At 40.1% G+C, this 16,447-nt stretch overlaps 1 protein-coding gene across 1 annotated transcript; it reads right to left on the bottom strand.

Annotated features, from left to right (window-relative positions):
- Window positions 1-2,652: 2,652 nt before the first annotated feature.
- LOC129033704 (small ribosomal subunit protein uS19-like) lies at window positions 2,653-3,142 on the bottom strand. The gene has a single exon (XM_054482618.2). It carries the CDS (start codon window positions 3,126-3,128, stop codon window positions 2,691-2,693), a length of 438 nt encoding a protein of 145 aa, XP_054338593.1. The 5' UTR covers window positions 3,129-3,142; the 3' UTR covers window positions 2,653-2,690.
- Window positions 3,143-16,447: the final 13,305 nt, after the last annotated feature.

Here is a 16,447-nt window from a genome sequence, read left to right as displayed (position 1 = left end):
GACAAACAAAATTAGAAGAGATGGAATATAAGAAAAAAATAGTGGATCAATCCAATAAATCCAACATCCTACTAATAGTTCAAGAAATACAGAACAGAGAAAAGAGAGAGGAAGAAATTTCTCAGAACCAAATGACATGAGACTCTAGATTAAAAATATTCACCAATACTCACACTAGCTAAAGATATGGAAGAGACTCATATTAGGGGATGTCATTGTGAAGTTTCAGAATACCAAAGAAGATCCTGAAAACTTCCAGAAAGATAAGTAGAGAATACTTACAAATTATTAGTCAGAATGGCTTCATATTTCTCAATAGCAGCATCAGAAGCCAGAGGACAAATAATCAAATGCCTTCAAAATTCTGGGGGAAAATTATTTTCAGCTTAGAATTCTAGAGCCAGCTAAACTCTCAATCAAGCACAAGGACAGGATAAAGATGTTTTCAGATATTCAAGGGCTCAAATACCCGCTATGTACCCTTTCAAAAGAAGATTGGAAAATATGTTCTACCAAAACAATGAATTAAAACAAGAAAGAAGACGACACGGGATCCAGGAAAGAGGATATCTGACACAAAGGGAAGTCTCCCAGTGAAATTTTTACAAAGAGCAAGCGTTACATACTGAAGCAGAAGGAAGAAGTTTCCAGGAAATAAAGACATACAATTGCTATTTGACTGAATAGAAACATATTGTTAATATACACATGGGAGAAACAGTGAAATAATTGAAAACAATTAACAATAGGTGGATAAAAATTCAGGCCCTCAAAAAGGCTAGTATCAATCACAGGGAAAAGGAAGGAGAAAAAAGAAAGAAAACATAGAAGTAGTATATTACATGGCTCAGCAGTGCACTTCATTGGTATAACCATAATAATGTAAAGAATAACAATTAATTTAACCAAAAATCATACCAAAATTAAATTAGAGGAATGTAGGGAATGTAGTTAGGAAGAGAATGTAAACTGGAATGGGCAGGGCAGGTGCACAGAAAGATGGCTTAAAGTTTGGACTTCCTGGCCAAATTGCCTTGCTTCATATCCCAGGACACCTTCTACTAGCTGTACGATCTTAGGTAAGTTACTCAACTTCTTTGTACTTCAGTTTCTGCATCTGGAAAATGAAGATGATACTACTTACTTCAAAGAGTTATTGTAAAGATAAAATGAGTTTGTATATATATATATATAAAATATACTGATAAAAATACTTGGTATAAAGTAAATACTCAATAAATGTGTATTTATCATATTATCATGAACATGGTAGGAAGTCAATATATGTTCTCTAAACTTGAAAAGTTAAGAAATATTCTATATAGAAATGTGGAGGTAAGGAAAATAGAAGAGTTGAAAATTGGGTGAAATAGGGGATAGACTATTGGCTTTCATAAAATCCTCATAGATCTCTTTGATTTAAAATAAACTTTGTGGCCAGGCGTGGTGGCTCATGCCTGTAATCCCAACATTAGGGAGGCTGAGGCAGGTAGATCACTTGAGGCCAGGAGTTCGAGACCAGCCTGGCCAACATGGCAAAACCCCATCTCTACTAAAAATACAAAAATTAGCTAGGCGTGGTGGTGCAAGCCCATAGTCCCAGCTACTCAGGAGGCTGAGGCATGAGAATTGCTTGAACCCCAGATATGGAGGTTGCAGTGAGCCAAAATTGCACCACTGCACTCTAGCATGGGAGACAGAGTGAGACTGTCTCAAAAAATAAATAAATAAAAATAAAATAAAAAAATAAAAAATGAAATGAACTTTATACATAGACTACTATGATAAAAATAAAACTTAATTCCAAACAAGGTGGCCTTCTTTCCAAAAGCCCTCTGCCTATTGAAAGGTAGCTGAGTGAGACTTAATGAGCTCTTCCTTCATACAGTGACATTTGCTATATTTGGCCAACTTTCTGCTCCACCATTAAGCCCGATTATCTTTGCTGACACTTAGAGCACATTTACTTTAGATAGGAAATTGAAGGCCAAACAGAAGAGACAAAGTCCCTACCAAGTAAACACGGCCTCTCCCCAGAGTACCACACAAGATAATACATCACATTTTCTATAATGGACCTTAGGGGTTCAAATCCTGGATCTGCCATTTAGTAGCAATGTAATTTTTGACAAGTAATTCACCTCTCTATGTTTATTTCCTGTGAATTGTACCAAGTCTGCGAGGAAATCTATAGGTCATGCCCTACCTTCTTAAGAATCAGCTCTTAAGGAATAGTCATTAGTATAATGTTAGGCAACAATTTCAGTGAACAGAAGTCCCCAGAGCAACCAGAGAAAGCAGAGCACACTCTGTTCTGAGAACTCTTCTGTAAAATAGAAAGCATGTCCTGAACCAGACCCCAGGCCCTTCATTACACTACCCATCTCTGGTACTTGGAAGAGCATGAGATAATAGCCTAGGGGCTATAATAGCTCCTGGCCAGAGGCCCATTTACTAACCCCACCGGTATAAATGGAAAAAGTTTTATAACTTAACTCATTAAACTTAATGCAAAAGTATAACAAAATTAGGAAACACACCTTTTATTTCTCTAAAGACGAAAATACATCTGGGGATTGAGAATCTATGAGGTGTGAAGGAAAGGAGACAGAATATTAGCTACCACACTTATTTGCATATCTTTTTTTTTTTTTTTTTTGGAACCATGTGCGCCTTTATTAGCTGAGCCACTACTTGAGAGGGATGAAGCGGGAGGAGTGGGTGGCCCTGATGCCGGGCCGGCATTGCTTTACGGGCTTGTAGATGATGGAGAACTCGCCCAGGTAGTGGCCAATCATCTCGGGCTTGATCTCCACCTGGTTGAAGGTATTGCCGTTGTAGACGCCCACCATGCTGCCTACCATCTCGGGCTGGATGATCATGTCCCGCAGGTGCGTCTTCACCACTTCCGGCTTCTCCATGGGCGGTGCCTCCTTCTTGGCCTTGCGCAGGCGCTTCAGCAGGCAGTGCTGCTTCCGCCGCAGGCCCCGATTCAGCCGGCTCCGCTGGCGCGCACTGTACAGCTGCATCAGCTCCTCGTAGGACATGTCTAGCAGCTGGTCCAGGTCCACGCCGCGGTAGGTGAACTTGGGGAAGGTCCGCTTCTTCTTCTGCTCTGCTTCTGCCATCTTGCCGGATCCTCAGAAAAAGCTATTTGCATATCTAAAGGTTGTTTTCCTGATGAAAGCAATCACCACTATTAACAGATGTGAGCATAAATGGCTAACCATTATGATCAACAAAGTTTCAGCTGATAATAAGCTTCAGTATTACTTAGATAATGCTCTTTTATACTATTAATATTCAAGATATTTATTTAAAACAGACCAATGGATTTCCATGAAAACCTTCTCTATTGCCTAGGTGACTAAGGTTCATGCTGGCACTACTAGATTATTTTAAAATTTTCAGGAAATTCAGGTCTACTTCGATTTTTAAAATCATGCATCCTGGTTAAGTTAAAACTCTATTTCACTGTTCTCCCATGTCACATTTAAAACGTTTCATATAACCTCAAAAAACACAAGCAAAAAATGAAGTCTCTAATTGATCTTGTGAATTCTACAACTCTTCCTATTAACCAAATGGATATTAAAGGGGGTACAAATACCTGAAGGTTTTATGAAGGATTTATTTGGTAAAATCCATAATGTATTTAGTTTTCAGTCAAGCTTCAAAACATAGAATGATGATTCAAATGTCTGGGACAGGAAAGGCACTGCAATTTAAAGGAACTCACAGTAATTGTCAAGAGCCCCATCCCCGAGGCTTGGCGAAAGGTTTAAATAAGATAATGAATGTAAATCATGTGTACTGACTACATAGTAAGTAATCAATAATATCTGCTACTATCATTGAGAACTATGGACTGGATGCTATTATACATGGGAATTCTGTGGTTAGATAAGCGTAGCCCAAAGTTTCTTAATAATCACCAACCTGGAGGGAAGTCACTGTTAGGGATATGATGAGGGCTATGAATTTTGTATGCTTTGATAGTCTAGTTAGAAAAGCATAGTTGAAGATGTCTGTCAAACCTGCAGGGGGTGGCAGTGCTAGAAGAGATAATTCTGTAGTTTGAATGACAGACTCAAGATCAAAAGGAGCTCAGACTGAGATGATGGGCTATAATAAACAAGATATTTAAGCATGTTGTTCTCCTGCTTAATTACTTTCAGTGGCTCTCTGTTGCTGACCACTGAATGCCCTAATGTGTCAGCATGGCATTGAATACCCTCTACATTAGAACCTTGTCTGGATTTTTTTGGTATCTCCCACCACTCCCCTACAGATGCCCCTCTCTTTATCTGAGCTTCTTGTTGTTCCCAGATCTTGCCCCTACCGTACTACCTGTTTCTTCTTGCTATAGACTGAATGTTTGTGTTGCCCAGCCCCAAATTCATATACCCAATCTAATCCCCAATGTGAGGGTATTTGGATTGGAGGTAAAGCCTTTGGGAGATGATTAGTTCATGAGGGTGGAGTCCTCATGTATGGAATTCGTGCCCTTATACAGGAGGCCCCAGAGAGCTCTCTTGCCTCTTCCACCTTCTGAGGACACAGGAACAAGGAAGCAGGCTCTCACCAGACACCAAATCTGCCAGCTCCTTGGCCTTGGACTTACCAGCCTCCAGAACTCTGAGAAATAATTTTTTAGTTTTTATAAGCCACCCAGTTTGTATTAGTCTTTCCTACACTGCTATAAAGAGCTACCTAAGACTGGGTAATTTATAAAGAAAGAAAGGTTTAACTGACTCACAGTTCCACAGGCTGTACAGGAGGCATGGCTAGGGAGGCCTCAGGAAACTTACAATCATGGCAGAAGGTAAAAGGGAAGCAAGCGTGTTTTTAGGTGGTGGCAGGAGAGAGAGAAAGAGGAAAGGGGGAAGTGCTACACACTTTTAAATAACCAGATCTTCTGAGAACTCTACACAAGATAGCACTAGGGGGATGGTACTAAACCATTAGAAACCATCGATCCAATCATCTCCCACCAGGCCCCACCTCCAACGTTCGGATCACAATTCAACGGAGATTTGGGTGGAGACACAGAGCCAAATCATATCACAGTTTATGGTATTGTTATTGCAGCCTGAACAAGCTAAGATGGTGCCGGCCTGTCCCCCACCTGTTTCTGAAAATCCTATTCATCCTGTTTGGCTCAACTCAAAAGTTATTTCCTTCATGAAGCAGTTCCCAGTCCCCCAAAATCAAATAAGCACCAAGTCTGCCCTTGAGTGCCAACTATCTCACACCACTGCCTCATATTGGATGTCTTGGTGACCTTGGTCAGTCCTCTTATTAACTTCCAAGTCTCTTAAAGGCAAGAACTGTTTCAATTATGCAGACTACATTCTTAAAAGTATTCATGAAACAAATAAATAAGTGATATATGTGAAGTCCTCTGTTCGTGGCCAAACCAAAATCATTTCAGGGGAACACGATGAATGAAAAATCACATCTTAGGGTTGTAGCTGCTATAAGTAGAATAAGTGCAAATATCGTGGGCACTAAAAGCTAATAAAAACATAGGGTACACTATCCAGAGGACAGAATAACTCTCTGGTTACAGATGTGAGGCAATTAACATTCTATGTGGGTTCTGATTATTGAATGCTTAAAGAACTGCTCTAGTGTGGGCTAATGGTGGGAAGGGGCTTCACCTGTAGTGTGTTGAAGTATTATTTACTATGCCAGTAACAGCACATTGCTCACCCTGGAACTTAATTAATCTCTATACATCCTCAGACATAAAGAGACAAAAAAGCTCAAATCTTAGGTCTCTCATGGCTGGAAAGGGGACAAACTGGTCAAAAGTATGCCTTCATCTTATGTTATGGTGGGAAATAATAGAATATTGGCTGCTATGAGGGATAGGCTGGGAGTCAGGTGGGAGGTGAACATTAAGAAGGAGAGGGACTGACCTGAAGCCTGCGGAGTGTCACTATCACTCATCACAGGGTTAATTTTGAGAGGCAGCTATGTTTGTGCAGTTGTGTTTTCTGTAAACATTATTGTTTTGCTTCACTATGGTATTTCTTAAAGTGTTTTGGAAAAGTAAGGAAAAAGGCCGGGCACAGTGGCTCATGCCTATAATCCCAGCACTTTGGGAGGCTGAGGCAGGTGGATCACTTGAGGTCAGGAGTTCCAGACCAGCCTGGCCAACATAGTAAAACCCCATCTCTACTAAACATACTAAAATTAGCCAGGTATGGTGGCACACGCCTGTAGCCCCAGCTACTCAGGAGGCTGAGGCAGGAGAATCGTTTGAACCCGGTGGGTGGAGGTTGCAGTGAGCGGAGATAGCACCATTGCACTCCAGCATGGGTGACAGAGTGAGACTCTATTTCAAAAAAAAGAAAAGAAAAGAAAAAAGAAAGAAAAGGAAAGAGATTAGATTAAGATTAAGTACCTACTTCCTCTCCCACTTCAAGTCCTGGAAATAGAGTATCAGAAATGTTGAGGAATTCTTTAGGATAGAAAGGAGACGGGATTTTACTTATGGGAAGACAGCAAATAAAAACTGCAACTTAACACATACACAGGTGAAAGTGTTAGCAGGAGTAGGAACCATTTGCTCTACATAACTCCAGAAAAAACTCATACTAAAATGAAAACATAAAGCAGGCAGTTCTGAGCAATTCCCACCCTTTCTCTACAAAAAGAGACAGGGTACTAAATAAAACATAATTTAGCAATCACAAGCATGAACAGATAGACCACAAAATTTACCGAGCATTTAAGCAAGATCAACAGTATGAATGAAGACATTAAACCAAAAAGTGAGAGGCACTACCATCTAGGGAAAAGGAATAAATTATAAATTAAAAGAACGTAAGAGAACTAAAATAAGGTGTAATTAATGTTTTCAAAAGATAGCGTAAAACAAGAGCAAGAACAAGTTGCTTTATCATATGGGATCTAGCCTTCAGCTCTGAATGTGAGATCCTATTACTGACAAAGTCTGTCTTTCCAAAATGGGGTCTTTCTCTGTTCAGTTCAGAAGCCAGTAAACAAAAACAAAAGTGAGCATCAAGCAGTTCAGGTTTTGTTCGATGGCCGTAGAATTGAGAAGTGGGAGCTTGGCTCACAAATCAATTTCATAGCTCTTGCAAGTGTGTACATCACAAATATAGGGCATCTTTAATGAAGGAATTAAGCATTAAAAGCAAGAGGAGGAGTATTCATGTCTTTTATGGGAATGGGCAGAGAACCGCTCAAAACCAGAGTGCGCTTTCCTTTTTGTCCTTTCATGGTTTCCTCTGGCTGTTGTCATGGTGATTGTCAACTGTCATGGCACTGGTGGGAGAGTCATTTAGCATGGACATTAGACTATAATGAAGTTAGACGTTCTTCAGAGGTCAAGTGAGCTGCCATCTTGGATCCCACCAGTCTTAGTCAGTTAGGTCACAAGGGGGAAATTCAGACCTCAGGCATCCTGTTTCCTAAAGATAAGCAGGGTTAAGACAGGATAGAAATTCACCTAGGTCATGTAGGTATTACAATGTGTAACAATTCTAAATATCAGCTCTCATGACTGGCCTAGGACCTTGAAACAGCAGGAACTATGTCCAAATACCATGAAAGTTTCATGTAGTATCATTGTTAATGTCAGTATGTAGATTCTTTGGCTTGCAGGGAGGACTTGCGTGGCAGAATTGCTTTGGTAACAGAAAAGAAAATTTAACTTGTGAGCTCTTTCTTCTCAGGTAGCATGAATGTAACAGACTCCTGTATGACAAAATATATTTTCCCAGAAATGGCAAGCACCCATTTTTGTCCAATCCATGGTTCTGGAGGTACTTACAAATTAGTGTGATGTTCATAATAGTTGATCCCAGAAATTGCAGAACAGTTTGCAATTTTTTTTTAAAAAAAAGGGTCTTGCTGTCTTGCCCAGGGTGGAGTGCAGTGGCGTGATCTCAGCTCACTGCAACCTCTGCCTCCCAGGTTCAAGAGATTCTCCCACTTCAGCCTCCTGATTTGCTGGGACAACAGACATGCACGACCATGCACAACTAATTTTTGTATTCTTTTGGTAGAGACAGGGCTTCACGATGTTGGTCAGGCTGGTCTTGAACTCCTGACCTCAAGTGATCTGCCCGCCTTGACCTCCCAAGCGCTGGGATTAGAGGCATGAGCCACAGTGCCCAACCACATTTTTATTATTAAATAATTCATAATACTCTTAGAGATGTATGCTTAAAGGTCTAGAGTGAGACATGATACCAATTTGTTACATTGGCAGCCAAACTTTGTACACTAAACTTGTAAATATTTTTTACAAACGCATTTAGTAAGTATATAATTAAATGTTTAGAAAATTAAATAAAAACTCAACTCATTATAATAATAATGATTTATTGCTTCATAGACCTTGATTATCACTGGTTTTGCCTTATAGATTTTAATAGATAAGTTTGAATACTTTAGCATAACCACATCATGAAAATATGTAAAAATAACTTTTTAAAAATTCTTTACATTTACTTTAATTTACATTTTTTATAAATATATATTTGGTGTAATTTGAACACAATTATATTTACTTCTTAATTCTTTTAGATCTGTATACAAATTATGTGAAACTCCTTCTATTTTTTATATTTTATTTTTTACCTAAGTTCTACCTCAGGATCTAGAAACTCTTTCTTTTGACAACATAATTAACAATTCTGCTGAAACAAAGGCAAGAAAGATACATTTTACAGAATACATACTTTCGAATAGATTATTTTGTTGCTCAATCAAATATTGCTGACTCATCAACAGGACTCCCAGATAAGGGTAATAATAATTAAATTCAGCCATCTTTGACATTTTGGAAACTTTATAAAAACTATACCTTTATACATCTTTTTAAATGTTGCTGTTATGAAGGTACGCTTATCAAGGTACAGGAAAAATCATTTTATTTTCAGCTTGATTCATAACTTTTAAGTACCAAGCATATGAGGCATGGGTTCTCATTTATACTCTTTTCCCACCTACCAGAAACAGGCCTGGTCAGACTGGAATAATTTCGGATGCAATTGTAATCCTTGTAAATGAAAATAGGTTACAGTCATCCATTAAGAACAGAGATTCTCAGCTGGGCGCGCTGGCTCACGCCTGTAATCGCAGCACTTTGGGAGGCCAAGGTGGGTGGATCATGAGGTCAGGAGATCGAGACCATTTTGGCCAACGTGTTGAAACTCCGTCTCTACTAAAATACAAAATAAAAATTGGCCAGGCATAGTGGCGTGTGCCTGTAGGCCTAGCTACATAGGAGGCTGAGGCTGGGGAATCACCTGAACCCGGAGGTGGAGGTTGCAGTGAGCCAAGATTGTGCCACTGCACTCCAGCCCGGCAACAGAGTAAGACTCTGTCTCAAAAAAAAAAAAACAGAGATTCTCACCGAAGAATTTTCAGTGTCACCGTATGCTCTGTACAAGAGGTGAAACTAAAACTAAAACAAAATGACCCAAAAAAGGATGCAAATAAATGATTTTTAAAAGATACGCTAAGGGGAAATGCTAGAAAAATGAAAGGAAATGAGGTAATATTAATATCAGTTAATAAAATTCAAGGCCAGAAATGTTAAATGAGTAAATAAGAAATGTATGTTGATGGTATATATAATCGTATATACCTAACAAGATAGCTGTGAGCTATAACTGTTAGAAATATAAACAAAGAGACAAATATATAATAATTGTGACATATTTTAATATACTTCTCTCAGTAATTAAGAAATCATTTAATAACAGCAACAGCAATGAAAATGTGTGGGTTTTGAGTGAATAGCACAATGCAAGCTTAGCTGTATAGATGGATGATGGATGGATGGGTGGATGAATACATACATACGGCTGGGCGCGGTGGCTCATGTCTGCAATCCTAGCACTTTGGGAGGCCAAGGCGGGTGGATCATGTGAGGTCAGGAGTTCGAGACCAGCCTGGCCAATATGGTGAAACCCCATCTCTACTAAAAATACAACAAATTAGCCGGGCGCAGTGGCGCATGTCTGTAATCCCAGCTACTCGGGAGGCTGAGGCATGAGAATCGCTTGAACGCAAGAGGCAGAGATTGCGGTGAGCTGAGATCGCGCCACTGCACTCCAGCCTGGGCGACAGAGCAAGACTCCGTCTCAAAAAAAGAAAAAGAATATATACCTACATACATATAGGTTGATAGCTAACTAGGTAGATGTATAGATACACAGATACATATATAGTTGATCAATAGATTTACTCAGCTATAATATTATAAACTATATATATAAGCTCTCATGGATGAAATTGATATCTTAAATCAATGGAGAATGGAATATTCAAAACTGGTGTTGGGATATTGGCCAATGGAGGTGGGAGCAGGTTTTAATTTAAATAGGGAGAATTGCTTAGGACTTGATAAGCCAAGACTTGGAGGAGAAGAAGTGGTTGGAGAAACCACCGCAGGTAGAGGAACCCCAGGGGTCAGCCAATGCAAGGCTCTAAATTAGGAAGTACTCAGTGAGGCTGAGAACAATAAGGCACTAAGTTCTTTTAGGTTCTCAGGCCTTTGCACTTATCTCTGCTTCAAATGCCTCCTTTTCCCTTTCTATCTGGGAAACATTTCACTCTTTCTTCAGTGTAGCCTCCAAGTTCACTTGCTCAGTGAAGGCCCCTCTGATTCTCCCAGAAAGGATGTGCTACCCCATCCTCTGTGCTCACAATCCTCGGCCCACAGCTCAGGATTAGTTTTTATTACAGTGTGACTTTAGGTTTTCATATCTGACTTCCCCACCAGACTATGAACAAATCAAAGGCAAAGATTGCATTTCATTGAGCTGTGCTTCCCCGAACATCAGGCATAGTGCATAAGACACACTCACTCCATAAACCTTTGTGTGTCAAATGAGAGATATTATGTATTAAGCAGTCCAATTCCTCTTTTCACTGTGCATTCTTCATGCAAATGGCAGCTGTGTCTTAGGTGTTTCCCATATGTAGCGACAAGGTATTATGTACTATAAGGAATAAATGGGAAATTACCAAACCCCTTCTCTAAGCAGAACTGAGGGCAGGGATTTCACATCAAACAGACCATGAAATAAATGGAGAGGGCTAATTTGTATTTATTTATGTATTTATTTATTTATATTTATTTATTTATTGAGAGAAAGTCTCGCTCTGTCGCCCAGGCTGAGTGCAGCGGTGTGATCTCAGCTCACTGCAACCTCCGCCTCCCGGGTTCAAACGATTCCCATGCCTCAGCCTCCCGAGTAGCTGAGATTACAGGTGTGCGCCACCACACCCAGTTAATTTTTTGTATTTTTTAGTAGATACAGGGTTTCACCATGTTGGCCAGGCTTGTCTCGAACTCCTGACCTCAAATGATCCACCTGCCTCAGCCTCCCAAATTGCTGGGATTACAGGCGTGAGCCACTGTGCCTGGCTGTGGAGAGGGCTAATTCCAGAACGTGTTGTACTGGCTAGGAATACAAAAGCCATCAGGAAAAGGCCAAATGAGTGTGCTCTCCTGTCACTGAAAGTTTCTGAAAGGATATGGGCCAGTGCATCAGATTTCGTTGCTGAGCAGGTTGGAGAAGAGCATCAAAGGTGAGAGCAAAGGTAAGAACCAGCGTAGATGTGGGAATGAGTGGGTGGGTGCACCAGCCAAGAAGGGGCCTGACAGAAGGAGCAGGGAACAACCAACAGGCTATGGAAGGCTGGAGTCAGATTGCAGAGACTAGAGACTCCTAATATCAGGCTGAGAAATCAAATAGCTGTTCATCATTTATGCCTGAGGATGGATCAGAGCAATGTGATGAAAGTGGCACTTGTGTAAGACTTGCCCAGCAGAGTAGGGCAAGGATGGATGCAAGAGAAAGAATCTGGAGCCTCAGGCCAAGAAGAATCAGAATCTGTTATACAAGGACCCAGATATGGGGGGCTTGAAAGCAGCTTGGGGGCCAGGACTGTGTCTGGACCACCATGTGGCCAGGGACTGAGTAAGTGTCTGTTGAATACGTGAATGTTGTGAATTAAGAAGAAAAGAGTGAGATTTGTTTTTAATCAGGGGACAGTAGGCTCCAATGATAAAGAGACCTCCTCACCTCTTTCCCACAAACACCCATCCTGCACCCTATGTTCTAGGGATACTAAGCTGTTCACTGTTCTCAAGAAACGGGTTCTGCCCTATCTCTGGACATTCGTATTACTGCTTGCTTTGTCTGAAAGGGAAGGGAAGACATTTCTGACTGAATCAAAAAGTGATTTAGAGGACTAAATATAAAGAAGTTTTAGGAATACCTTAATCAATTTCTGCTTTTATTTTCATTTTAATGTATTTAAAAGTATAATACAATGAAAATAATCCATGCCTAAATATGTCTAAATAGGTTTTAATGTTTAAGATAAAAATCCTAGGTGGGGCTGGACGCGGTGGCTCATGTCTGTAATCCCAGCATTTTGGGAGGCTGAGGCAGGTGGATCACTTGAGGTCAGGAGTTTGAGACCAGTTTGGCCAACATGGAGAAACCCCATCTCTACTAAAAATACAAAAATTAGCTGGGTGTGGTACTGGGCGCCTGTAATCCCAGCTACCTGGGAGGCTGAGGCATGAGAATAGCTTGAATCCGGGAGGCGGAGGTTGCAGTGAGCCGAGATCATGCCACTGCACTCCAACCTGGGCAACAGAGCAAGACTCTGTCTCAAAAACAAAAAGAAAAATCCTCGATAATAAAGAGCATTGTGTTATACTCAATTTGGCAATGTTTTTTCTTTTCCTAGTGGTATATAAAATAATGGTGCAGGCTGGGTGTGGTGACTCACACTTGTAATCCCAGCACTTTGGGAGGCCGAGGCGGGCAGGTCACAAGGTCAGGAGATCGAGACCATCCTGGCTAATACAGTGAAACCCCGTCTCTGCTAAAAATTCAAAAAATTAGCCAGGCGTGGTAGTACGCGCCTGTTGTCCCAGCTACTTGGGAGGCTGGGCAGGAGAATCACTTGAACCCGGGAGGCAGAGGTTGCAGTGAGCCGAGATCAGGCCACTGCACTGCAGCCTGGTGGACAGAGTGAGACTCTGTCTCAAGAATAATAATAATAATAATTAATAATAATAATATAATAATAATGGTGCAACTTATGATGAATGCATCTTAGATGAGATGAAACATTATTCTGTTCATAAGACTTCTCTTCCTTTAAGTCTAAGATGAAGTGACTTCTATAATAGAGTAATATTAATAATTAACATTTTCTTTTTTCTTTTTGCTATAACACTTACCTAACATACTACATATACTTTGTTTTTTATGTTTATTGCTTATTGTCTCCCTGCTAAAATGCACATTCCATGAAGGTAGGAATTTTTATCAATATGTTCTCTGATGTCTTCCAAGCCCCTAAAACAGCACATAGTAAGTGCTCTCTGTCTCTCTCTATATATATATCTATATATGTATGTATGTATGTATGTTGAATGAATGAAATTTTTTAATGTGCTAGACACTGTTCTAAGTGCTTTGCATGGCTTGTTTCATTTAACTTTCACAAGAAACCTAAGGTCTATATTACCACTCACATTTTCAGTTGAGGGAACCAATGTATATAAAAATTCAGTAACCTGACCAAGGTTGCACAGCTTGACACTGGAGGAAATAGAATTCAAGCGTAGACTGCCTCTGAACACAATACTCTTCTCCATTGCACTGTGCTGTTTCTAATACCACCTGTGTTCCCCATTTTGAGTTCTCTTGGCAAACTCCTGTTCTGGACACCCATTGCATTGGGTGCCCGCCTCTATCATAGCTCTCATTGCCCTTTATTAGAGGATAATATGGTCCATGTCCTCCGCTAGACTGAGCTTCTCAAAGGCTGAGACCTACCTTATTTGTCTTTTTTTTTTCTTTTTGAGACGGAGTCTCGCTCTGTTGCCCAGGCTGGAGTGCAGTGGCACGATCTCAGCTCACTGCAACCTCCGCCTCCCAGGTTCATGCCATTCTCCTGCCTTAACCTCCCGAGTAGCTGGGACTACAGGCACCTGCCACCATGCCTGGCTAATTCTTTGTATTTTTAGTAGAGACAGGGTTTCACCCTGTTAGCCGGGATGGTCTCGATCTCCTGACCTCGTGATCCACCCACCTCGGCCTCCCAAAGTGCTGGAATTACAGGCATGAGCCACTGGCCTCTTATTTGTCTTTATCCCCAAGGCCTACCATGGAGGCTGGCACTGCACAGATGCATAATGTCTGTGAAATGAATTGGCTATGTAAATACAGAGCAGGGAGCATAAAAGAGAATTGGAAGTCTTCTAATGGGAAGACAAAGGACTTGTGGAACTGATGAAAAGGAACAGCTTAAGAAGAGCAGCACTTCTAGAGAGAAAACATCGAGTCCAGTTCTGAACGTCTTGGAATGATGGAAAGATAAACTAGTAAAGATATCTAGTAGGGATGTGGAACAAGAAAACTGTCACAAAGGTTCTTTTAAGGACCAAAACATAGTCTTGCAAGTCTTTGTGACAGAAGGGCTAACTGAAACTATCAGAGTGAATCGACTCACCAACTAAAGCAATGCAGAGAGAGAGAGGAGAGCAAGAGAGAGAGAGACAGAAATGAAGGGACAGCATCTTGGTGTATACCTATAGTTAAGGGGGTTGAGGAAGGCAAGGAGACAGCACAGAGATCTAGAAGAAATTCAGAAGATCGCTGTAGCAACACTGAAGTCAAGGGAATCGTTCTCCGGTTTGTGTCCGTGAGTAGGTGTCTGTGATAACTGCTTTGTAACAGTACAGATTATAAATAAAAGTCTGTGGGCAGCAACAGAAAAACAACACATACATTTTCAGTGCGACTGGGTCTGTCTGGCCCTGCCCACCAGTGGTTTGGGGATCTACTTCGTTCCGACTAGAGAGCACCCACTCGAAATTTCCTCTGGATGGCAACCCAGCACAACACGTCTTCCACCTCTTCACACTGACTCCTCCTCGCCTCCTCTCTCCTCCAAACATAGGCTGGGTGATTACACCCTCTTTGTGTCAAAACAGCACACTTGAAATCATTTTATAGCACCCACATTCTTCCATTTTAATCTTTAAGATTTTGTAAGGTGAAATGGTCTTTGCAATTGTTATCCTGTGTTAATTTTCTTTTTCTTATCAACACCTGAAAATTCCTCTCTTCTAGTTTGTTTTTGCTCTGTTAGTGAAACCAGCATTTCCCAGTTGGCGAACTAGACTTCTTCAGGGGTAAGGTGGGGAATGTTATTGCAACTCACTGCATCTCTCTGGTAATATGTTCCTTGTCTATCCCTTAAGCTTACCACAGACCACTAGGAATTGCTTAGGTGCACGGTGGCATTTAGCACTAGAGACCACTAACTTTTGACCTCGAAGAGCACTTAAGATACTAAATTCATTAAAAATTTAGTAATAACACTGCAAATATTCTGTATGACCACTATTTTTCCCTTTCTGTAAATCAAATTTATTAAAGATGACCTTCCTCAGGTCAATTACTCATTTTTGTTTGTTTAGAAATTGTGAGATATACATTCCTATGGAAAAGTGAATAAAACATATATGTACAGTTTATTTAAAGAATAATTATAAAGCGAACACTCAGGTCCATAAATAAAACATTCTCCACATCCCAGGAGCCCTGTCATGTGCCCCTCCCTGATCATATCTCCTTTCTCATCCTAGAGAGGAACATTTGTGATAATCATTTCTTAGCTTTTCTTTATAGTTTTACTACTTATGACTGTATTTTAAACAATATAGTAGAGTTCTGCCCGTTTTTGAACTTTATGTAAGTGGAAACATTCTGTATTCATTGGTTGTCTCAGTATGGCAATTCACCATGTTATTGTAAATAATCGTTTGTTTCTCTTTGTTGCTGTATTATATTTCACAGTATGACTACACCATAATTTATCCATTCTATTGTTGATACAAGTTTGGGTTGCATAATGGTTTCAGCTATTACAAAAATGCACATGTACAGGAAATTCTGTAGAGTTGCTGAGTCACAGTGAATGTGTATCTTCAATCTTACTAGATAATTCAATCTTACTAGATAATGCCACACTGTTTTCCCTGATTGTATCAATTTATGCTACCACAGTGTATGAGGATATTCCTTGCTTCTTCCTTAAAACTTGTTTCTGTCAGACTTTTAAATTATTTTTTGATCTGGTGGGTGTCTAATAGTACTGCATTGTTATTTTCATGTTCCTTTCTATAGTTACTAATGAGAATGTTGGTCCTTTCATATATTAGTCATTTGCATTTGGTGCTGTGCCTATTTAAGCTTTTTGCCCATTTTCAAAATGGGCAAGTCTGTTTCTTATTGATTTGTGTTATTTGTATATTCTGGGTACTAATTTTTTCACTTGCTTCATGGTATTGTTTGGTAAACAAAAGTCCATTACTTTTATGTAGCCCAATATTTTTATGTATGTAATACATCTTTTTTTT

Source organism: Pongo pygmaeus, chromosome 1, assembly GCF_028885625.2.
Source record: "Pongo pygmaeus isolate AG05252 chromosome 1, NHGRI_mPonPyg2-v2.0_pri, whole genome shotgun sequence".
NCBI classification, from domain to species: Eukaryota; Metazoa; Chordata; class Mammalia; order Primates; family Hominidae; genus Pongo; species Pongo pygmaeus.
Note: the sequence above shows the minus strand (reverse complement) of the source record. Positions and strands in the feature narration are given on the sequence as shown.

Bases quoted from the DNA above. Each gene is read 5' to 3' on its own strand.
- LOC129033704 (XM_054482618.2), bottom strand. From the start codon at position 3,128: ATGGCAGAAGCAGAGCAGAAGAAGAAGCGGACCTTCCCCAAGTTCACC.